The sequence below is a fragment of the Juglans regia genome, chromosome 15 (genome assembly GCF_001411555.2).
Source record: "Juglans regia cultivar Chandler chromosome 15, Walnut 2.0, whole genome shotgun sequence".
Classification (NCBI taxonomy): Eukaryota; Viridiplantae; Streptophyta; class Magnoliopsida; order Fagales; family Juglandaceae; genus Juglans; species Juglans regia.
In genome coordinates, this window is record NC_049915.1 from 14,308,908 (window position 1) to 14,334,732 (window position 25,825).

Sequence of the window (25,825 nt, forward strand, 5' to 3'; positions counted from 1 at the left end):
GTCTAGGTATATTTTACCTGACAACAAGATAAACCTAGGAAACTAGTTTCTCCAGTATTAATTAGAGGGTAGATATTATTGGATGGAGAATGTGCAGGGATATCCTTTGTAATAAAATAAGTGAAGTTAATAGCTACTAGGTTGCTAATGATAAACATCTGAAAATATGGAAAGCTAAGTAAATTTGGAGATTTTGTGGCAGTTTCCAGAGGCTCAAGGATGAAGTTGCCTCTGTGGAAAGGTACTGGACTAGGTTGGCTCTTGAAACCATTTACATCGGACATACAGCTAGAAGCGTATCAAGTCGTTGCACAAACAGAGCATGGGGGAGTAAAAATCTGCCTTAGTGACTGCATTTCGTACTCCGTTCTGCTCCTGGGATTACATTTTGATAGTGGTTTTTCATGAGATTGCATATTGATAGTAACTTTCTTCACTATTATCTCTTTCTAGAAAACAACAAAATGTTATTGTCTCATTTTATCCAGAACATATATGTTTTTTTTTTATTGGTAATCAAGAAGTTTTATATCTATTCCATTTGTGTCAGAGCCCAAATGCATCAAGGCAACTATGATTATCAAGATGTTTTCAAACTTTAAAATCCGTGCAAAAGAAGCCACGGTAGCCCATCGGGCCATCCTTTGAAACAAATCTTTGATGTATGACCTTCTCTTGCAAATGCATGCGTGCTGCTGCAAGCATTTCTCACTCAAAAAAAGTCTATTAAAAATCTCAATCAGAACTTGAGAACAAACAGAAACCATAACAGAAATAGGTCGTTCATAGAGGTCTCTAGTCTATTTTCATGTTCCGATCTCTCCAATTTCTGTACCCTTAGAGTGGATAACGAACGACTGATTCACGAGATATCCTTTGTGTCCTAGCTCCTTAGTGCCTTAGCATTTGGTGAAATCTTTCTAATTATTAAAAAAAAAAAAAAAAAAGGCAAAAGAAAAAAGAAGTTTCCATCTGCCATGCTGTTACTCACTCCATCCAAAGGAGCAACAAACTGAGTCGATCAGTTATTGAGGGGAGGCCCCGATTCCTTCTGATAATGAATGAATTCTTATGAGGTATCAGGTGGGCTAGTTGATGTAAACTGTAAGGTGTTCTCTTTCTATTTTAATTCTTATGACTTGATTACTGGAGAAGGTTTGAACAAGTTTGCTTCTTTTCTTTCGGGATATGATCTGAAGCAAGTAAGGTCAGACAATGCAATGGAGTTTGACCCAATCAGGCAACACAGATGTTTTTGCCCCTGGATTCATCAACAGACAATGGAGCACCTGCATGGCAACAAACAACTGTCTACTTTACTACGTCAGATAGGGTTTTAGTCTCACCTAGGAACTCTCCATCTGCTTCCATAATTAATGTATTGCCAAGCTTCACTTCTATCTCTTATAACTCTATCTTGTTCTTTCTCCCTAATAAGTAAGGACAGGAAGTCCGCATGGTTGACTATGATAGACAGTTCTACTAGTCTATACATTGAATGGCTTTTATTACGCCATGTTTCTTGCCAACTCTAAGGCTTGGACTATGTTGAAGTGCAAAGCAATGCTCTTCAACTAAGTAGCGTTTGAAACACTTGACAGTAAAACCAAGGCACAGCAGTCATTTAGACAGTTGATTAACAGTAGATGGCAATGAAAATGATGTTGCCGATTCTTTAATAATATTTCAATCTAGATATGGTTGGATTGGGTTAATTTATTTATTAGATTGTTATCCCAAGAGAATGAATAATAATCTTTCTGTTTAAGGTTTGTACAGGTGGATATCCCATTACTTCAGTCAGGAGGCTCTTCATATCTCCATCTGCAAAAGGAATGAAGATGACTCACCTATGAAGCCAAAGCACCCAGTATTGGCCAAGCTGATTTTGCTGTTGATCAATGGTCTACAAAATAAAGTGCGATCTTCCATTTTTACCTTTTTATCTGGTAGAATTCTTGTGAGCTTGAGATGATGAAATTTTCCTGGCATCCTGTGCATTTTTATAAATTCTAAATTTGTCGTATTTATAGCTAAATAATGTAGTAACCACAAAACTACTGCTTGAGAATCCGAGCTTCAGCTTGTAGTACCCAATTTGTGAGGCAACTGTTTATGTTTCTCAGCATCTTGCTAGGCAACTTTCAATACTAAAAAAGACTCTATTGATGCTTTTGTAGGCATACCAATGACTTGTACTCTTCTACATGGAAATGTTCAGTTTTCTAGAAAAATTTGGGAAAACAGAGACGGGTTATGGGAACAGCCAAGAAATTACTCTATTAAGCCACAGTTTGTGACAACCACCTTCGAGTAAGGACGGTTGAAGCCTCTTTCAGCCACGACAGCCCTCTTATCGCCTATCAGCTTGGCCACCCTGTTCAATACAGAAGTTAGATGTATTTTTGTGATTGTGGATTGATAATGGAAGGAGTTCATGCTAGAACTAAGAGCAGAAAATTGAGAAACCATGTATATTTTAGATCCAGCTAAGCTCTATGGTACACCTGTTATCCTCAATTGTTGTCATTTTAGCTTATATTTCCATTGAAGATTTTAAACCCAAAAAAGGTAGTAATGTACCCAATTGGAGGCTTAAGAATGAAATGCAATTTTCACTTCAAACAGTTAAAAGGCAAAAATGAAACTCAAAATACATTTGTTTCTTAGTCATTCACCATAATTTCTTTATGCCAGTAAGGAACAAGCATGAAACTCTCAGAAACAACCACGTTGGCAAACTCACCTAAAATATGGAGAACTAGTATTCTCATTGACAGTTTTCACCTGTCCAATCCTCTCCACAACCTTCATTCCTTCCAAGACTCTTCCAACAACTAAAGCTGATGCATCCAACTCTGGAGAATCCTTGGTGGCAATCACAAACTCTGTTCCATTAGGGTCAATTCCAACCTCCTCTTGGTCAATCACCAGCTTCCCTTCCCTTGCCACTAGCTTCACTTTCGGAGGCGGTTTTGAAGGATCCCTCACAATGATGCTCACAGTTCCAGCCAAGTTCTTCGTCCCTGGACACTCGTCATAGGATCTCTGCCATTCATCAACAAGGCTTTCACCTGACAACTCGCTTCCCGTCCTGTTTGCAAGCTCAGCATCCACACCATAGGATCTCACCCCACCATGTTGGACATAACTGGGCATGATTCTCACAAACTCTTTTCTTCTGTAAGTTATACCAGCAGCTCCACTTACAAGATTACTGAATCTAGCAGCTCCAGCCGGGGCATTGTCTCCATATAGCCCTATGACAATGCGACCAACTGGTTCTTTATCAATGGATATATCAAGAAATACTTTCCTGGTTGGGTTTGTGTTGGTGCAGTTGGGAGTGGATTTTGAGTTTGAGTTTGAGTTCTCTTCTTTTCCTTCATTTACATTGGTATCTGTCATGGTTTCTTCAGCCAATGCCTTGGACTGCAAGAATGGCTCTGGATTTTGAGAGCCCAAAAGGAGAAGTAACAAAGAACTGCTACCAACTGCAAGCTCTCTCCGGGAGAATTTGCAGCACTGTTTGATGATGGGAAAAGATGGTGGATTTGGTATGTTTTGAACTTGTGGAGGAGGAGGAGGTGATGGTGGTTGTATTGGAGGATGCAGGAATTGAGAGGAACAATGCAAGAATTTGGGATTCCTTAACATTTTTCTTTTCACTTGGAAAGCTAGCTGCTTGTATCTTCACTACTGCTAAGAATGCTTTTGTGGGTGTAAGCAAGCTTGTTTCTCTCTTTTTCTATTCAGTATAGAGATTTCGTGGATAAGAAAGGTGGGAAGCCAATCCACATGCTTTGATAAGAAAGGTGAGACCCAAAGAACAAAAGACAGTCATACAAGAAACAAACCAAAAGCCTCCTCACTGCTGCCTGACCTAAATCAGAAATTTTTTTTATTGTAAAAATAAAATTATAATTTTACCTAATTTGATATAATATATTAGATTATAAAATATATTTTAATATAAAATAGATTTAATATATCATATCAAATTAAACTAATTTGTAAATTTATTTTTACGAATTCTGTTGTGGATTTAGGGCTTGTTTAGAAATTTGGAGTATTTCTAAATGATTTGAGTTAAAATGTTTTATTAGATTTTGAGAAATGAGAGAAAGAATTAAATAAAAATATTATAAAGTTAAAAAATTGTATGAATATAATTTTTTAATATTATTCTTGTTTTTAAGCTTAAAAAAGTTGTATTAATTTTTGTTTTTTATTTTGAAATTTACAAAAGTTGTATTTATTTTGTATTTAGATAATGATTAGATAATAATTAAATTAAAAAATTGATAATATTTAACAATAAAATTATGAAATTTTTTTAAAAAGTTTAAAATTTTCATGTTTCTTCTGTGTGTCCAAACATTGAGATGCCGTTTGAACGGTGAGTTCAGATGAAATGAGTTGATATGACAATTGAAAGTTGAATAAAATATTGTTAGAATATTATTTTTTTAATATTATTATTATTTTAAGATTTGAAAAAATTAAATTATTTATTAAATTTTGTGTAGAAATTTAAAAAAATTATAATAAAAACACTTTTTTATACCAAAAATCGACTCCGGATAGAATTATTTTTTCTTTTTCAAATAAAAACAAAAACAAACGGTCTCGGACCACGACAGTACAAGACAGCCACTGACATATATATTTTATTTTATTAATTTAAACAAAACGTAATCAGCGGTCCACGTGGCAAGAATAATCAATTTATTTTATTATTTTTTTATGGGGTTAGTGAAGTGGTACAGTTTGTAATCGGTATGACACCTGGCATTCATGGTTGAACATTGAAGATGGAAGACTACGATTATCAACGGTTGAGATTGGTCAACCAGCAATTCATGAAGCGTCTCTTCCTTACAATAATTTGAATTAAAAATATAATAAAAATGCTTAAAATTGTAATAAAGCTAAACAAGGTAATTAGATTATCAAACACACACTCTCTCTCTCTCTCTCTCTCTCTAATAATGCTATCTATATACACGACTAAGCTTTTATTATGTCTCAAATACATTATTATTAATTGTAATAATTAAATAAAGAGCAATGCTACGTACAGTCTTTAAATAGAAACTGCATTGTAAGTCTAGTGAATTTTATCTTTAAATTTTTTTAAAATTACAATAATATCCTTATTAAAATAATATTTTTTTTCCATTTAATAAAAGATTTGCACATACAATTTTTAAATAGAGACTGCAAATAAAATTTCTCTTAAATAAATAATCATGCCCACGATCTCACTCTAACATATCATAATGCATACCATCTTTTTCTTTCTTGGATCAGTTCTCATTAGTGCTTAGTGACATGCCTTCTTGTAATCAAATAATAATTTAGATTACATAATGTGTTTCGAAATCCAAACTTCTCTTATAAAGATTTATAACTTGTTTGTTTTTACAGATAAGATGAGATAAGTTAATATTAAAGTTAAAAAGTTAGAATAAAGTATTGTTAAAATATATTTTTTAATATTATTTTTATTTTAAAATTTGAAAAAGTTGAATTGTTTATTTTATTTTGTATTAGAAATTGAGAAAATTATAATGATAAGATGAGATGAGATATTTTTTGAAAACAAACGAGACTATCCAATGAAAATCGTTTCGGGTAGGTTTGAGTATACGCATCCATGACTTAAAATGTAATGTTCGTGTAATATTAGACTAAGTTTCGGTCTTATTCTTGATAGAACTAGATTCAAGTATGATATGAGACACATGTTTCACATCCAACGAATCTAGTTTCAATACATTCAAATTATACGTTATATGTGACAGTAATTAGTATGTCCATCACATTAATAATAGAAAAATGTTCAACTTGGCTATGTCTAGCTCACATTAATGATGTCACACGAGTGTTACATCTAACAAACTTGCAATAACATTTTTATAATATATATTATATTAAAACCATCTTGCACAACAATTAATTATTAAGATTGGTATGGTATTTTTAACCTACTCAATTTTCTATTTTCTATGATCCTAAATTAGGGGGGAGAGAGAGAGAGAGAGAGTTTTGACTGAGACCCACAACCAATCCTAGCTCGCAGCATTTAAGACTTGAGAAAAGAGCCATTCATTTGTGAACTCTAGGGAGTAGAGAGAGAAGACTCACAGGTAAGATGGAGTTTGGCAAAACCATCATAAAAGCTTAGAGACAGATCAGAGAGAGAGAGAGAGACAGAGAATGGATGTGAGGAAAATAGTGGTACTTGTGGAAGATGTGGACGCAGCAAGAACTGCTCTCCACTGGGCTCTGCACAACCTCATTCGTTATGGCGACTTAATAACTCTCCTCCATGTCTTCCCCTCCTCCACCTCCAAAAGCAAGAACAAAGCTCGCCTCCTTCGCTTAAAAGGCTTTAAACTTGCCCTCTCTTTCAAAGACATCTGCAGCAACTTCCCCAACGTAAGACATAACCTTAATTCATCACCCAGTTTCTCCTTTTGATCATCATATGCTTTCTTAATTTGTATGTCAGTACTGTGCTTATATTTGTGTTCTAAATTGATATATGATCATCATCGATAATCGTAGGGTTGTGTTACAGACAAACATTGAGATTGTTGTGACGGAAGGTGACCAAGAGGGTGGGAAGATCTCAGCCATGGTGCGAGAGATTGGAGCTTCAGTACTTGTGGTTGGACTCCATGGCCAAAGCTTTCTTTACAAGTAAGTTTTGCATTGAATTTTTTAAGTACTATATGTTTGCTCAGTGAATGCAAGTTTGGAACTAAATCATTAATACCATCACCATTAACATGAAGGTTCTGATGCTATTGATCATGGATAAAAGCAGAAAGTTCTAACTTTTTAGATGGCTTTTCTGCAATGAATAATGGTTAACTGCCAAGATGGGTTTAGGTAGTTTCACATTATTATTTATCATTTTGGATTGCGTCATGAGTTGCAGGCCGCCTCATGTTCACTGTTCAGAGTCTTAAAAATACTCAAAAATCAGCCATAGAGCCAATTTGGAGCATGTCATTAGGACCCCACTTGCCTTGGCAACTGAGGCCGGCCTTGGTTTGCAGTTCGGTGAGCAGTGAGATTCAGATCACTGTCACTAATTGCCTCAGCAATGCATGTGTAGTGTTCGAATGGTAAAAGAGCCAAAAAAATTTGGGGTCCACTGAGTAAATGGTCAGTTTCGTAATTTAATGTGATTCGTTAGATTGTAAAATTATTTTTTATTATAAAATAGATCTAACGGATCACATAAAGTCACGTCAATTACTGAAATTACTTTTGTATAATCCTTTTATTGCTGTAGTAATTATCATGATTTAAACTCGTGAATATAATTTCTCGCAATTTAAATCTCTCATATCTAATTCTCAGCCGGTATTCACCTGAGTAGTGAGTAGGGAGATCATCTATAATTGCCTCCTCCTACCTATTTTGCTCATAAAAATAGAATGATTTTAGGAACTTAGGGAGCTGTCTTGAGCATTCAGATTGGATGATGCATGAATAATCTTTTTTTTTGTCATAAATTAATGGCTAAATCATGGATTAATCAAGAAAACAAGCTAGGCATGCATAGTCTGTTAATCCTACGTCTAAGTGGGACAGCAGTTAAGTCCGATGTCTGAATGTTTCATCAAGACAAGAATCGGTAGACCGTAGATAGAGAATTTATAACCTGGTATTTTATTTCTATGGCCAATCCATGCATTAAACTCTTTGGTTTTTTTCAATTATTGAGGGGATTATATATAATCGTATTTATCTAGGAAACATGAACTGTACGATATCAGAAAGAAAAAAGCTGGCATTAAATGCATTTTCTTCTGAAAAATCCTATATTATTCTGGATAAGATTCACATTTCAAGAACGATCATTCCACCAAATTTCAAATGCATTGGACAGTAAATTATATACCTATCTAGAATTGTCTTATATGCATATATGAACAGTAAAAGAGTATATAATTTTTGGGTATAAATCTTGAACATTCTCTTTAAAAAAAAATGAGATCCACGGTAAAAAGGTTACGTTTTTCACGTAGATCTCAAATTTTTTCGAATTTTTTTTTAAAAAGATTACGCACCAACTCGAAACTTGCATAGTTATAAATTATTTTCCATAATAAAAAGCATCGGTTCTTGTGTGAGAATTGTACATACAATATTTTCTTTTCTGGGAGAGATGGATCATTAAAAATGATGATTAAACTCAAAGCCAGTGTTTGCATTATTGATGTGGCAATAGGTTGGCAATGGCCCATGAAAACATTGGAAACAGGTTGAATTGTAGAGTGATGGCCATCAAACAGCCACCATCTCTATCGCCTGCAGAGACAGAGGCCTCCAGAGCAGCAGCAGTAACAACACTAGACATGAGTTCTTCAAATGCTATTTACCTGGACTTTTCCCAGATCGAGATTGCCAGATTACTGTAAGATTCCTTCTGTTTTACCTGCTCCTTCATTTCTATCTCTTTTATTGTCAGATATTATATTTATATATATATTTATTGATGTCGGGAACTCTCCAAGACTGAACTTTTTAAATCCATTCCTGCAGAATAAATTTCCGTATTATGCATCAGACTTTCGAAAGTTTTTTTACAATAAACTGGTTAAATCGTTGATTTCAGATACTATATTTATATTTTTTGATATGTTTAAACTTAGAAATAACTATTACTCAATTGAATGAGAAATGATACTTGCAGTCGTGAGTGTGCAAGCGTCGTGCAGTCGTTTTGAAAAAAATAAATAAATATGAAATCCACATGAAAATAAATTAATTTTTTAATAGTAGACCCTACTCTTTTTCAAAACGATTGCACGGCATTTGTGCATTTCATGACTGTATGTAGCATTACTTGTGGTGAATGGTTATAAGTTAAACTAGTTAGTATCTATTTAGATTTTTGTTTATGACCATACCCTAAAATATTTAGAAAATTCTAATCCAAGTTTTAATATATATATATATATATATATATATATTTATATAGACACACGCACGCACACATCTTGGATCATTTGCATGAACATGTTCGATTTTTATTTTGAAATAGTTTCTGGTAATTAACTATCCCAAGTTTATAAATGGACGTATGTACAGCTGTGTCCCTGAGGTTCATCCACCAAAAATTCCATACAGAATTTGCCCAGACCCATATGCAATAATTTGGAGATCAAGAAATTCAAGGAGAAGATCATGATAGATGTTAATTTCTGGAAAGATAAGTGCTAGATCTACAAATGGATTACGCCAGATCTATTTTATAACGAGATATACTTTACAATCTGACGTACCACATAAAACCAAGTTAATTTATGAGTTTGCTTCTGTGAAATTATTTTGCAGATGAAGTAACTCAATTTATTAGGTTATCTCAAAGGCTATAGTTCGGTTGATTCAGGCCACTAATTTCTCACAAGGAAATTCTTTGGGCATGGCCAGGCATTTAGTTTTGGCCTTTGGCTTTCAGAATTATTCTTACACATCACAGAAAATACAAATGAAAAGGTGGAAATGACATCATATAGTTGTTTTTTTATGCTTATATTTTCTTTCTGATTTGTACATAATTTTGGTCAGTTCTGCCTTGATGCATTCTTGGTGATTATGGTAATTGAGGACTATATTTCATAGCAAAAAAAAAACTGAAAAAACAGTGCTTATGGATGATATTTGGGAATGAATGCAAATTCTCTCTCTTATTTTTCCTCATTAAATACTAATATTATATTACTTATATTATTTCTAAAGCATTTTCAGATCCTGTTTGGATACAGAAATACTCTCAATTCATCTCATCTTATTTCTTCTCATCATTATAACTTTTTTAAATTCTTATACAAAATATAATAAACAATTCAATTTTTCAAATCTTAAAATAATATTAATATTAAAAAATAATATTTTAACAATATTTTATTCAACTCATCTAAAACCATATCATCTCATCTTATCTCACTATCCAAACGAGTCATTAGTGTTCTATTAGTCACTTCATCGCTTCCTTTTATTTTTTATTTTATTTTATTAACCAATCTCAAAACTTCACATGCTAAAAAGACCTTTCATTGTATTGACTTTTTTACCATAATAAAATCACTTCATTTATTTGCATTAAGATTTAAAAAAGAAAATGGTTTGAAGATGAAATGTTTCCAACTATTTATGCTTACTAATTCAATAGAGAAAAAGAAAATATCCTTTTTATCTTATAGTTGTTATGGATTTTCCATTACTTTATGTCTTTGGTTTTTCCATCACTTTTTTCTTCTGTCATTTATTATTATTTTTCCAATACATGAAAAGAAAATAAAAGATATTTACAATCGTGTAACCATCGCGTAATCGTTTTTAAACATATGAATAAAATATGAGATCCATATGAAAAAAAATTAATTTTTAAATAATAGACCCCACTCATTTTCAAAACGATTACGCGGCGTTTACGCATTTCACGATTATATATAAAATTATTCTGAAAAGAATAATTATCTTATTACAATTATTGAATTTTAGTTATTTACCTTTTTTATTTCCTCACTTCTTAACTTAACTATTCTACTTTAGTTATTCCCTCCGTTAGTTTAACATAAAAGCAAATGCAAAACGGGGAAGGTTCTTAAAGAGAAATACTTATTTAGACAAAAAGATTTCATAAAACTAAATTTATAAATTGACGTGGCTTGATGTGATATGTTAGATTATAATTTGTAAAGCTACTTTTTATTATAAAGTAGATCTAACATATTATATAAAGTTATATCAATTTGTACGTTTATTTTTGTAGAATTTATTTGTGATTGTAGTACTTCTCTTTCTAAAATGAGCCAAAGGTCTAGGGTAAAACATCCTCACCAAAACTTGAAAATAATGAAAATAGAAGATAAATGAGAGAACGACGATCAAAAGCACAACAGAGTAGATGTTCTTCAGTACTGCTCCAATGAAGTGAACCTCTAGGAGAGGTGTTTGAATTGGACAGATTGGTGGTGGGCAGAAGGAGCAAAGCTTGATGAATGGTGGAGCATAAATAATAGACAAAATAGAACTCAAATCCATGGGTACTCGATCTTGATCGTGTAATCTTTGGTGAAGCCAGCATTAGGAGAATTAGGGCTCATGAAAAAGAAGCTTGAGAGAAATTGAAGTGGCTTAATGACTACCACATATTTGAGTAAATTACTTATTCCAAAGGACATGATATTTGGTAATCTATATATCTTTGTAAATGTAAACCAAGATAAAATCTTGTTACTTTAATTTTAGTTTTGAGATTTCCCTTCTACAATCAGTCATCTCATTTTCCGTGTTATTGCAGTCATTCATGATAGGTTATGAGCCACATTGTAAGTGGATTTAAAGTTTTCATTGGGTGGCTCGTGGCCACCTCACAATACTAGAGCTAAGGCTTTACAGAAACCGATAGCACCGGCCGCCACCGACGCGAACTGACCAGCCGCGTCAGGAACCGGCCAGAACCGATGGAGAACCGGTCGGCGTGCGGTGAAAATGTCAAGAAACCGACGTTCAGCGGTTCGGTCTCGGTTTGAAGCTGGACCGAACCGTTGAACCGACCGATATAATAAAATCTTTTTTTTTTAATATACCCTTATCGAAACGACACCGTTCCACTTAAAGTTTAAGTGGGACGACGTCGTTTTAGTTAATAAGTATTACAATAGGTACGTGAAACGACGCCGAAAAATGAGGGTCTTCTTCTTCCCCAATCCCCTTCTTCCCGAATTCGATTATGCAACTCTCTTTCTATCTCTCCTCTGTAACTCTCTCTCTCTCTCTCTCTCTCTCTCATTATTCTCTCAGTAGAACTGCTGAGAACCGATGCCGATCGAGAACCGCCTCAATCGGTGTCCTCCTCCCCCCATTGACCGGTTACGGTCGGCGCCTCCCCCATTTTTCCAGACGTCGGTCGGCATTGGTTTTGTCCAAAAACCACACCGATGACATCGATTTTCACCCCTAACTAGAGCAGGTTTCAAGATGGTTGTACGGCTTGTGGTGTGGCTGTGAGCCACCCTATGATACCCGTTATGGTTGTACGGCTCAACACCTCACGCGGTAGTTGGTCACGTGGCTTACCACTATCTGAGATGTTGTTTTTCCTCTTTTATGGGCGATTCTCTCCTAACCTAATTTTTTTCTTAGATTTTTAAATCACAAACTTATGTAATAATTTTTTAAGTTTGAAAGTATGTATTTGAATTTTTATGTTTTAAATAAATTTGTTGACGTGGCGTTAAGGAGGCGCATGCTAATTTTTTATTAGGTAATACATCTCATTAATAAATTGAATATTTCTTAAAACTCTTGATTAATTCTACAAATATCAATATAACTCTTTACAAACTGCTGAAAATTTGTTATTAACCCAAGTTTTTAATCTATATATATAATAATAATAATAATAATAATAAATAAATAAAAGAACAAAAATGGGGGATGATGAGTGGGTGATGGATTTATAAGTTTAGAGCCGAACAAACGAAGCTAGCAGCCAGCTGGGCCTCAGGGCTCAATAAAGCTGATTATCAAATCAAACCAAACCAAACCCCTAGCGCCGAGCTCAAACCAAGACCACAACAACAGCAACACATGTCTCTCTGTCTTGGCTCCGTGTCAGGACTCAGGAGTCGCGTCGCGGCTGAGAAGCCTCTCTCTCTCTCGCTCTCTCGGCTCACATCCGGCTCTGATCTAGCGCCGCCGATCCAACCTTTGCCAGCTTCCTTTCGGTGTTCTGTGGTCATTCTGTTATGGTCCGGCTCGGGACCAGAGAAGCCGACCTTAACAACACAATTCAGTGCTTTCATGGTGAGTCTTCTCCGAGTCTGATGGTAAAAAAATATAATAAAAAAATAAAAAAAGAATAAAATCCAAAAAATTTATTTATTTATTTATTTCTTCTTCAGATGGTGTTTCTCAGCTCTGAGAGCTTGGCTTAAGGAGGATTTCGTATAGTGAGTTTCCATTTCTGATGAATTTTGGGGTAAATATACTGAGAAAATGCACATTCATCTGATTCTTTTCAAACTAAAGCTGAAATGGGACTTGAATTTCTTTCAGAGATGAGCAGCAGTGGGTGCCAAGGCAGGGCACCAAATGGACTGGACTGTAAATAATGCATTGAAATCATTCAGAGGTACTAGAATTCAATATATCATGCTCTACTCTTAAGAAAAAATATAATCTTTTTATATTGGGATGCTGCCACTGTGTATTTACAGTAGAAATCATATGCCGGTGATACAGTTTGTTTCTTGGGTGGTAGTTTGATTTTTCAGTGTTATATGCATAACTGGGAAATAGTAAAAGGGCTTTTCATAAATGTTAAGATTTCTTTTCCCCTCAACAAAAAGGGTAATTAGTAGCACTCTACCAAAGACATCTGTGTTGTGCTACGTGCGGTAGTTATGAACAGTACGTAAAAGGAGAAAGCAAGAAAAATATACAGATTTAACGTGGTTCGACAAAATACCTACATTCATAAGAGCGAGGGTTGAATTTTCACTAACTATAAAAAATAAGGTTACCATATGTATTTATATTAACCCTAATCGTGCAAAGGTATTATAAAATTCAAATAACACCCATGTACCGTACAACGCGGGGGCGTTGCCCCCGCACCCCCAACCTATTAATCGTGTCAGGCAATAAAACAGTAAATTACAAGCCCAAAAGGTAGATGTTTTCATTCCGCTCAGTACGCTACGCTCCCCCTCACTCCACTCCACTTCAGTCACGACGTCAGCCTGCTACATAAGTTACCATATGTAGATGTTTGACATAAGATATGTAAAAAATAAAGCTACATAAGTGTTATTTAAAAAAGAGAGAAAAAAAATTCTGAAGTGTACATTTATGCATTGAATGGTCTTGTAGGAATTTTTCTTCTACTGGGATAGTTTTCTTCTTCGTCTTTTCTTTTTTCCTCATAAACACATTTTTATGAACTAGACTTTAATAGCCAGATCAACTTGGTATCTTTGACACGGGAATCTAATTTCTAGATTTGTTCTGTAGATAAACTATATATGGCATTCTTGAGAGAGAGAGAGATATCCGATAATGGATGAAGTACTCTAGTTTTCTATTGAATGAAATCTAATTTATTGGGTTATGAAAGTGCTTGCTTTAGCAGTTTAGCTGGAGTTACATTTATCCTAGATACAGGGTTCTGACTGGCTTTTTGAACTTCTTAACAGGTTTATGGGTCAATTGTTTAGACTAGTGTTGCTTTTAAGGGTCTATTGTTCTCCAGACACTCTGTTAGAGAAGGGGTTTTTTTTTTTTTTATCTAAATGGTCCTTGATAGCTAAAAGAAATTCTAGGTTTCCTAATTTAATGCTCGTTTGAATACAGAAATTATCTTACCTCATATCATCTCATCATTACAACTTTTTAAAATTTTCACTCAAAATATAATAAACAATATAATTTTTTCAATCTCAAAACAATAATAATATTAAAAAATAATATGCTAATAATATTTTATTCAATTCATATAAAATTATCTCATCTCACTATCCAAATGAGTCCTATATCAAACTTTTTTTTTTGTAAGTACCGCATTTTTATCTTAGCACCGAGGGATGCAACCCAAGCACGCTATTGAACTTTCAATAATATATTTACCCAAGCTCACTATGACTTTGTTCTTTTGTTGCTTCGTGATGTAGATATGGATCCCAAATCCGTGATGGATATGCCACTCATTCCAAACATTGATCCTATAGATATTGGATTGGGTTCTTCAGAAAAGGGAAATACTATTACTTCAGTGAAACCGAGAAAGAAGACAATGACATCAGTTTATCTCAAGTATTTTGAGACAGCCCCAGATGGGAAGAGTCGAAGGTGCAAGTTTTGTGGACAGAGCTATTCTATTGCGACTGCCACTGGTAATTTTTTCTGCAACTGCTTTCTTCTTGTTATTGGTGGTGGTTGTTCTTGATGACATCATAATGCCTATGACATTTTGATCATGCATTTGTATGTCTCACTCATTTTCCTTAATTGTTGAAGGCAATTTGGGAAGGCACCTGAGCAATCGGCATCCTGGATATGATAAGCCAGGGGATGCTGTCAGCAATTCAGCACCACAGGCCATTGCTGTAATCAAGAAATCTCAGCCTCAATGGAAAGTGCCCCGGGCGGAATATGATCATTGAAATTGGTTGCTTATTAAGTGGCTCATTGAAGCTTCTCTTCCTCCTTCGACCTTGGAAGAAAAGTGGTTGGCAAATTCTTACAAGTTTCTGAACGCATCAATACAAGTATGGCCAGGTGAGAAGTATAAAGCAGTATTTCATGAAGTTTTCAGAAGCATGCAGGAGGATTTTAGAGCATCTTTGGAGCAGGTTTTTTCGAAGTTCTCCATCACACTTGACTTCTGGACTTCCTATCAACAGATATATTATATGAGTGTCACATGCCAGTTGATTGATGAGAACTGGTCCTTCCAAAAGGTGCTTCTTGATATCTGTCACATACCTCACCCTTGTGGGGGTGCCGAGATTTACGATTCCCTGGTGAAGGTTCTTAAGATGTACAATATTGAAAATAGAGTCCTCTCCTGCATCCATGATAACAGTCAAAGTTCCATGCATGCTTGCCATACTTTGAAAGAGGAATTGGATGGTCAGAAAGTTGGTCCCTTCAGTTATATCCCCTGTGCAGCACGTACTTTGAGTTTGAACTTGATCATAGATGATGGATTGAGAACCACAAAACCAGTAATCTCGAAGATCTGGGAGTTTGTACTGGAGTTAAATGCATCCTTAGAGATGTCAGAAGATTTTACTCAAGTAATTACTGCAGCATATCAAGAAGGTAGTTGGAAATTTCCACTGGATGCTTCAGCAAGGTGGAGTGGCAATTATCAGATGCTAGATATTGTGCGCAAGGTACTTGCTCATATCATCTAAAAACCTCCTGCTTTAGGATATAAAAATTCTGCAAAATGAAAAGCCTCTTTGTTTAGAAGAATTTCCCAACCAAGAAATGGGATTTTTGTCGCAGAATTTGGTGTTTATTACCCCCCATAGTCTAATATCAGGCCTATTAAGTGCTTTCATCAGCAAGTCCTACTTGCAATCCAACTGCTGACATTACAAGATTTAATTAGGAAGATATGTTTGAAATTAAATTCTCTAGCAAATCAAACTTTCAAACTTTGCCATGCCACGCCCTCCACACCGACTTGCAAATATAATTTTTCTGTTAGCAACTACTTGCCAGCGTTATAACCCGTTTGGATTAAGAAGTGATCTCAACTCATCTCATATCATCATTACAACTTTATCAAATTTCCACACAAAATATAATAAACAATTCAATTTTTTCAAATCTCAAAACAATAATAATTTTAAAAAATAATATTTTAATAATATTTTATTCAACTCATCTAAAACCATCTCATCTCAATTTACTATCCAAACAACACCGTTGACTGCCTCAAAGTTCATTGCATAAAGAAAATCTGCAAATATGATATGACACTCAGCTTGAAAGGTGGATGTACGACAAGGTTGAAACCCCCTTTTGTTCTTTGATTTGTTTGATTAATACCGAACAGCCACACTCTACTCCTCCCAATTTAATTAGGTGAAATAATTGCCTGATATGGTCAGGCTATCAAGACAGTTCTCCATCACTATGACTGATCGTTGAAAAGTTAAAAAAAGGAATTATACTTGGACCCTTCGACTCAACAGCTTACTTATTGAAGTTTGCTTCATCAAAGATTAGGGTGTTGCAGTTTTATCGTTGGTAGCATCAGAGGTTTACTTGTCCCATGATATTTGATTGCCTGACTGTGTATATGTTTGTATGTTGTTTTGTGTCTGCGCCATCCATGCCTGCATGGATGTAGTGGCTATTGATGAACTGGGATTTTACATATGAAACAGGCAAGCAAGTCTATGGACGCCATAATCAGGAAATATGAGGAGATACTAGACAATAGGATGCTGCCGAGCTCCACAGAGAAGAATGTCGTCAGTATCATGCATCAATATTTAGAACCTTTCTACAAAACCACAACCAACATATGCACAAGCAAGCTGCCCACAATCGGTCTGGTTCTCTTCTTCATCGATCACATCTCTGACATGATCGTTGTCAGTAGAGAATCCCGTCACAGCCCAGACTGGCTAAAGAATGCCGCTGAAGACATGTTTAGTATATGAATCATTTCCTTTATAAGGCAAATATTAATTTTCATCTTGAAATTTATCGTCCTTCATCATACTTACTATATGTCACAAATTAAATGATTGTCATTTAAGTAATTAATTGACCAACGAAACCACTTAAAATGTGTGATTAAATATAACAAAATGGAAAATGAAAAACAGCATTACTCTTCGCAGAAAAAAACTTAATAAGCAATTCGTTACCACCAACTGTGTTGGAAACTTGCACGTCTGAGAGACAAGTCAACCATATATACATACATACAAGTACTTCAGGAGAGGCGAAATGGTGCACTCTTTGACTGAGGAGACATGTTAACTTAACAAAATTTGAATACCATCAAGACTGATGAGCCCTAATATTTCAATTCAAAAAGTAAATAATGACAAAGAGATAACCACATGTTGAAAAATTTTAGAGTATCATTTCTAAGGAAAATCACAAAAAATGAAGAGCTTTATTGATCCAACGACAAAGCTCATGAATATTTTCTAAATGAATAAATGTTCTCTTCGATACTCGCGCACAATGACAGGTACACTAGTGGTTGGGATCTACAATAAGAACAATAAGAGGATCATTAATACAAATTAATTGGAAAAATCTCAAGCTTCCTGAAGAAAAGTTTAATTTTATCACTAGAGGTTTAGGCCTCGTTTGGATAGTGAGATCAGATGAGATGGTTTTAGATGAAAGTTGAAAATTGAATAAAATATTATTTTTTAATATTATTATTATTTTGTAATTTGAAAAAGTTGAATTGTTTATTATATTTTGTATAAAATTTTGGCAAAGTTGTAATCATGAGATGAGATGAAACCCTTTTTATATCCAAATGGGGCCTTAGCATGACACTAATAAATTTATAGAATGTCCTAATTTCTCTGCAAGTATGAGCACAGTTGTATTGTTTGCATCATAAGTAACAATACCCAGCATGATCACAAATACAAGGTAATGACTAGAATTTGGAGATCAATATCACAAGACTTACCATTCCATAGTCTGTGACAATCATGGAGATATAATCTGAAGGAGTAGAATCATACCTGTTACAGTGTCACAGAAAGACAAGTGCATTATTGAATATATGGGAACAAAATTCAGAAATTATTTTCTTTCAGGGAAAAAGCTTACATCAAATTTAGAAGCTGCAGATTTTCCTTTTTGGCCCAATTATTCAGATAATTCACATCCACTCTCCCAGGAATGTCTGTAATGGCGTCTGGATCGCCTGCAAGCAATTTACGACTTTTAGGCTTTGTTTCTTTGAAAACAAATATGGGGGAAATGGGAAGGGGAAGAATAAGTCGGTCTTAATCCATACCAATGCAGGTTGAGGTAAATGTAACGTAATCAAAGGAAAAAAGAACAATCAACAGCAGTTCATATAGGATGACATACCTAGTTCATTAGAGCAGATTGAATCAAGCTGTACCCTTTCATGAAATTTATAGGCTTCACAGCAGATCAAAACTGGAACACGGAAAGCATGAGCAACCATTGCAACAGATGCAGTCCCAACCCTCGAATGTACAGTTCCATTGGACAATACAGAGGCGGCCCCCAGAAAAACTCGTGTAACCTCATTCATAATATAAGAAACAGCATTAATATGACAGTATGTACAGCTCAGGCCATTTGAGACCAGCCTCCGAATTAATGCTTGGCCTTCCAGCTTTGGATGTGAGTCTACTACTACGACTCGGAACTGTTTCCCCATCTCGTGAGCATGTAACAGAATCATCTCAACCACACTTGATGATCCATAAGTAAGAAGCACGTCTCCATCCCTAATCTTTGTAACAGCGTGTCCAACTATGACCTTCTCAGCAAGTAATATCTTTTCATTTATGAAACGCTCGATATCTGAACAAAGTGCAGCTTTCGCTTCTAATTCAGAAAGAGTTAATGCTAGCTTTGTTATACGGCTCTTAACAAACCTAATTGCATTTCCCATGCTGATAGAAAGTGGCCTACATTCAATAAAGAATGATACATAACTGCTTATTTTTGCAGTTAAATCTCTCACAAGAGTTTTTTCTGGTGGTGTGGAGTAGTCTTTAATGGCTTCCTTGAAAGATTGAAGCATTGCAATGCAACGTGCATTGCCCCCAATAATATCTTTGGCTAAATACTGTAATCCAGCCTGAAAATCGTTTCATTTTCATTCCAAGCAGAAATGATTAATTAACAGATAAAAATCACTATGAAAAGCCTAATCCAACAAACAGGCCTTAAGAACCTTTTTTTGTAAGGAAAAATAACAGAACTTGAGAAATTTATACTTGTTTCAGTCTATGTATCATTGAAACTGGTGTCGGGTAGCTGAAAAGATATTGATGTGCTAACCACTGGTTATTTCAAATAGAAGCTATTTTACCTTTAAAAACAGAAAAAGTTATATAATACAGGTCCAAGTAAACTGATGCAGGGTCCCTTGTATGTAGATGAGCCATTGAAGGGAAAAAACCGAAGGGAAAAAAGGCCAAACATGTACATCCTTGCACAGACAATCCCACAAAGAAGCCACAAGTGTGATGGACAGGTATAGACAGCCGCTTATTGAAAACTTCTTAGACATGTCTAAAACATTCCAGATGTGACGATACTTTTTGAAGTTACAATAACCGAAACTAAACTGAAACTTCGGTAGAAGGGGAGGCCGCTTTAAGAAACCGCTTCATTAACAAATTGCACATTGAATATAACTGCAGATCGCAAAGTAATTGAGCCATTGATAATATGAATGTATGTGCACGTGTGAGCATTTATAGTATGTGTCCTGTACAGTTCTTCAATTTTCCATGTGTATGTCCCCTGTCATGTTCTGTCTGTTCCCTATGTCTGGGCAACAAATGCCGTTACTTGTTTAGGTAAACAGGACATAAATCCATTTACTCAAAGGCTTGAAGCCCCAAAAAGCAACCCAAACTATTACTATCACATATAAAATACCTTGTATACTGCAGGATGCACCAGATCAAGTTGGAAAAATCGTGACTCCAGATCAGGAAGCTGAGTTCCATGTTCATACTGAGGCAAATGCCGAAACAATTCAACTCTATTTCTAGCTTCAGTTTGATTGAACACTGCACGTCTTTTAGCCTTCTCCACACGGTTCTTATCATCAAATTGCATGCGTGGAGGAGGAACGTCTTTCTTCCTTTCTTTATCAGGTGGACGATCACCTCCTTTCTTGTCAGAAGCTGCAATTGAAGATGAGACTGGAGGACCATCTTTCTTCTGTGATGGCAGCTTCAAAGGTTTTTTTGGAGCTGCTCCCCCAGATACAGCAGCAGATTTATCGCCCTCTGATAAATATATTACATGAACATGCAGCATGAGAAATGAATACAAAAACCATGTCCACAAAACAAGAAGAGATATTATATCTACTTATTCAAAGATGGAGACACATATAAGCGCAAGTATGCATGCTGCAGGTGAAAAGCCAACGTACATGCATACAAATACAAGTAAAATATGCACGCATGCATCGATATCCACAAATAGGTTAATAACCACATGCAAAAACATGCTTAAGCTCACAACATAAAATATTACCACACTTGGAGACTATACACTGCCAACAACAAGCCTAAACAAAGGCAAAACAGTAGAAAAACCTTCTGGTGTCTGAGGAGCCATTCATTCAATACCAAACATTGTTTTGTCAACAAGAACACTAAAGACCTACTACTGGGTTTGCTTAAAACCTGAATCCAATCTTAAATTTATAAAGGATGCATATATGATAATAATTATTTCAGTAACTTACTATTGTTATTTTTACTTATAAAAAAAAAACTTACCATGACCCATTACAAATTTACCAAGGAAATCATCATCCAGCCTAGATACTATAAGATATCAGTCTAACTGTCACATATGCCATATAGAAACCCTGATTGAACGTGCGACCAATAATTGAAACAGTTTATGCTGGTAAAAAAATTCATTCTAAAAGCTAAGTTCCCAAAAAATACTTCCCAGAAAATACTTGTAAGATCCTTTCTAAGAAATTTTAAACCAAAAAAAAAAAAAAGAGCAGCCAACATGCCTCAAACAATTAATGTTTATGAAGATTCAATGCACTAGTTATCTTGTCTGGCATCACCTCAATCTCAACATATTCTGTCCTTGTCATGAGAAAGGAATTGCCATTTTTAATGATACAATGCAGCTCACTCGATGTTGAAAGAGCAATATATTATTTTGCAAGATAATCAGGCTATACAGTAGGAAAAGAAATGAAAATTTGTAAAATCATTAAGCAAAATCCATGCCGCTTTTGTGACATCTTTAACACTTCATTGAAAGAACCAAACAATATTAAGCAAACGTTAACAATATCCAATGATTTTTTCTAAAAGTGCCAATTCTAAGAAAACATTAACAATTTCTAATTATTTCAAGCCTCTAAAATGAAAATTAAGACAAATGTAAATAAAAAAGAAGAAAAGTAAAATTTTACTCTTAACAAGTTTAAAAAACATGCCATTATGGGTGCTTAAAATCCCTGCCCACCTAAAATAACACAGCATCCAATAAGAGCTTGTAAGTCCACAAAATTCAACTCCTACCCACAATCATGCCCTATTTGGGTAAAATGGGCAAACCAATATTCAGTGGGTCTGGAGAACTTTGAAGTTTAATGAATTTTGAATTGTTTTCTCACCTGGGAAATAAGGTAAAAAGTTCAAATGAAACAGACCCATTTCGCCAACATAAAAAATCATTAAGATAAAAACATTTAGAAAATAAGTTATCATAGGAAACAATAGTAGATAGCCAACTAGGGAATAACATATACATAAGCACAATTCAAACCTTTTGCCAAAGCTTTTGCAGCTCTTTGGGCCTCCTGCAAGGCACGCCTTTCAGCTTTGGATGTTTTCATTTTCAGTGGCTTCAAACTAGATTGCATTTCATTTTGCCCTTCCACGTCAGCCTTACCACTCTTTACTGCAATGGTAATACAAATTTTAGGGGAGAAATCAATGGTCACTACCCATACACAATGCAAAGGAACCACATATAATTAGCACACTTTAACAACCTCAGAAAATAACCAGCATATAAATCAATCCTAATAGATTGACTATCTCTTACTTATATGGCATGAGTAAATTACCAAATCGGGTAACCATAGATTGTGAATCCAAGAAACCAGCAGAAAAAACAATAGCTCTGAGACAATGTTTAAAACATAAACTCGACAAGTCAATTCTTTTTCACAACAAAAAGCATTCATCAGTTTCACAAACATGCCAAAAGGACCTTGGGTCACCAATGCTTTCAGACATGCATATATATTGAAGCAAAAACTCTTGGTCCTAGAGATATAATCCCGTACTACCTTTACCCCAGTGATTAATCGCTTTTTTTCAAATTGCTGCATGATCAGGATATAACGATAAATAATCATACCAGAGGTGGAAGAACAACTAAGAGAATCATATTTCTCCCTAGAACATACTAGAGACTCTTCTCTTGCTTGGCATGCCAAATTCTTTAAACCAAAAAAAAAAAAAAAAGAGAGATAACATACCAAATTCAACTCGCAGCATCTAATTTCAATTCCAATTCTACAATACCTCAATACAAAACAATACAATAAGACCCCACCCCACACAGGCACAAAATAAAGAGTTTACAAAATTACAATTTATTCGGTAGTAATGCAAACACTACCGAATCAGATTCCATTCATGGTGAAACTTGCTAGTAACTATTTTAAAGCATTACCGGGCACTTGGGCAGACTTCTTCAATTTTTCAAGCCTCGGGGGAGCAGAAGTACCGGACAGATAATCCGGAGCCTTCCCCAGAGTGGTATCGAGAAGATTCGGAGAGTGCTTACGCACCTCGTTCTGCCCGTACCACCCATCCGACTCCTCGGAGAATGCTCCTCCCGCCAAAGCGATCCCGCCCGATGGAGACGAGCCCAGCAGGGATTCGGACGGGTTGTAGCTCCCGACCCGCACGTGTTCACTATCCTGGCGTAATCCGGTCTCAGGAACCGGCACGGAGGGCGTACGGTCAGAGAGGTGACGCGGCGGGGGGATCATGACCGGGGAGAGCGAGTTTCCAGCGGGAGAGTCGGCGAGCGGGGGGGAATCCGAGCCGGCAGGGTTGGAGTGTGCCCGTAGCAGTTGGCTGTTCCCGGTGGGGGTAAAGAACCCAACGCGGCGGATCATAGGGTCAGTGATGGCTCGGGAGGGTCGACGGGCGTCCATTGAACAGGGGTGGTGGGAGTCGGATAAACCGGCTAGGGTTTTGGAAGTGAAGGAAATTAAAAAAAATAAGGATTAAAGGCCATAGATAGAGGAGAATTAAGGTTAGTACATTGTTGCGAGGGTTTTGATTTTGGGAAGTTGCAGAGAGAGAGAGGGGGGGGGTTTGAACTTGAAGAAGCTTGTCCTCTCCTTTATTTTTATGTTTTTTAAGTTTGAAAAATAAAAAGAAGAAGAAAACGTGGGAGACTCGGGAATCGTTTCTGAGTGGTTAACGCCTAACGGTGGAATCTGATTCACAAATAACTTTTAAATTTTTTATTATTATTATTCGGCTTAATTGCAATCAGTCATGCGACCTTGCGTTTTGAGAGCAATTTGTCGATTCTACATAGGCTGTATTTTTTTATATATATATTTACAGGTCGTTGGGGGTTCATTGTGTTTGTAGATGTTATAATCTCTTATATCCTCCATAGCTCTTAATACAATCATGAAAATAAGTAAAAGGAGATTGAAGAATATGTTTTTCATATGAAGAGAGATAGAGAGCTCCACGAGTTGTAGAGGAGTAGTCTTTCTTTGTCGAGTTGCTAGATGCCTTACGTTTGTGGTGATTCCATCATTTTATATAGGTCTCCTTCCTTCTTAAGAGTAGCTTTATCCTACTTGCCTAATGTCATTTTCACATTTTTATATCTGGATCAACATCTTTTACTTTTATCTCTTTCTTGTTTTATTTATTTCTTTTATTCTTGGTATTGGGCTTTCAATGGGTTGGACTCAGTTCATTTTATATAACAGATGCTAGTGATTATTAAGGTTGATTTGTCCAACAAGAAATTCTTGAGATCTTCAATAAAAGTCCACCATAATAGTGGAAGTCTACGAGAATTGCAGAAAAATAAATATTGAGACTTGTCCTTGATTGTCGTGTAATGAAATGAAGATCCATGGATGGACTTTGAGAAGACTTGTAAATCCCTTGTAATGGCCTCTAAGAATGGGGGTCATTGGGAAGTTTGTTTGTGTGAGCGTAAGACTGCTCATTGTTAGCAAAATGCGTGAAAAGCGTGCTTTTCGTATTTGACAATAGTTTTTTGTTTTCGTCGATGTTAGTGGATTTCTTGCCATCTTAGGGCAATTTTATGTTTATGTTGTTGTTTTGGCTTTAAAGTTTGAATGCATTTGTTGTAACCCGCACTAAGTGGTCAGGGAGCTGTAACTCTTTCTCGAAGGTAACTCACACGAAGTGGTTATAGAGCTCAAGGGCTCATTCGACAGTTGTTGTGACGAGAGGCTTGCTTAACACACTATTGTGGCAAAAGGCATATATGTGCTTCGTTTGCTTAAGCTTGGCCTGCATGCTGCTGTGTCAAAGGCATATGTTTGCCTCGTTTGTCGTGGGGTGAGGCGTGCTCAACCACTATGGTTGCCAAGGTTGTGATAGTCTTGGTCTTTGAAATATGGTTGCCAAGATCAAGATAGTCTTGGTCGATGAAGCTCAGCTTGCATGGTGTTAGGCTTGGTTGGTGTGGCAGGGACTTGCTTTACTGCGCTATCGTGGCGAAGGCATATGCATGCCTTGTTTGCCTGTTTTTGTCATCATTTGTCCTGCCTGTGTATCCTCTTTAAACCTAGGATGTTTGAGTGTTGTTGATTGAAACTTGCTAGCTAAGTGCTCTTTTCTGTTGTCATGTTCCTGTATGTCCAATCTTTTTCGAGAGGGACATTCAAATCCATACTTGTTAGCATAAGTAGGATTTACATGGCAAGTTTGTGGGAAAACTCTCAAGCATGGGTGAGTATCATTGCTCGAGGGTTAGCTTTGTTGCTCTCACTCTCGAGCCTTTATGTCACTCGAGGTGAGCTTTAGTGCTTGCCTTGGAGGAATGCTCCTTGATCAATGTTGGCAGTGTATTCGGCTTGCTTGTTGCTCAGGGATGGGATTCGTTGCTCACCAGTTGATGCTCCACGTGTAGTCAAACTAATAGCTCACCACATATGGCGCTCGAGATGAGGTCCATTGCTTGCCTATGATGCAAGCGAATTAAGAGCCCACGATGCTTGTTGCTCGGCCGAGCGTTATTGCTTATCGTGCTTTGTGTTTGGTGGCAAGTCCATCGCTCACCATGGTGTTCCAAGCACTAGGGGCTAAGTGCCTGCCAAGTTTGTGACCAAGTGTGAGCTACAATGTTTGCCTATTGGGAGCAAGGTGCCCACAAGCTGCTTGTTCACAACCTAGATTCGTTGCTCTAGGGCAGGCTCTCGCCCACCGTAGATGCTCTAAGTCGAGGTAGTCAAAGTGCCTATCTTGCTCATTACTTGGGTTGTGTAGCATTGCTTGTCACGTGTGTTGCTCAG

General features: G+C 36.0%; 3 protein-coding genes across 3 annotated transcripts; 1 reads left to right on the forward strand and 2 right to left on the reverse strand.

Moving 5' to 3' along the window:
- Positions 1-1,985: 1,985 nt before the first annotated feature.
- LOC108994576 (peptidyl-prolyl cis-trans isomerase CYP26-2, chloroplastic) lies at positions 1,986-3,817 on the reverse strand. Its single transcript, XM_018969832.2, has 2 exons — positions 2,747-3,817; positions 1,986-2,377 (listed from the first exon to the last, which is right to left on the reverse strand). Exons 1-2 carry the CDS (start codon positions 3,655-3,657, stop codon positions 2,275-2,277), a joined length of 1,014 nt encoding a protein of 337 aa, XP_018825377.1. The 5' UTR covers positions 3,658-3,817; the 3' UTR covers positions 1,986-2,274.
- A 2,328-nt stretch (positions 3,818-6,145) lies between these two features.
- On the forward strand, positions 6,146-9,710 carry LOC108994577. The gene is made up of 4 exons (XM_018969835.2): positions 6,146-6,444; positions 6,587-6,708; positions 8,252-8,437; positions 9,115-9,710. Exons 1-4 carry the CDS (start codon positions 6,223-6,225, stop codon positions 9,212-9,214), a joined length of 630 nt encoding a protein of 209 aa, XP_018825380.1. The 5' UTR covers positions 6,146-6,222; the 3' UTR covers positions 9,215-9,710.
- Positions 9,711-17,392: 7,682 nt separating this feature from the next.
- On the reverse strand, positions 17,393-23,665 carry LOC108994575 (translation initiation factor eIF-2B subunit delta-like). Its single transcript, XM_018969827.2, has 7 exons — positions 22,975-23,665; positions 22,057-22,191; positions 20,182-20,537; positions 18,628-19,372; positions 18,361-18,457; positions 18,218-18,272; positions 17,393-17,777 (listed from the first exon to the last, which is right to left on the reverse strand). Exons 1-7 carry the CDS (start codon positions 23,462-23,464, stop codon positions 17,715-17,717), a joined length of 1,941 nt encoding a protein of 646 aa, XP_018825372.1. The 5' UTR covers positions 23,465-23,665; the 3' UTR covers positions 17,393-17,714.
- Positions 23,666-25,825: the final 2,160 nt, after the last annotated feature.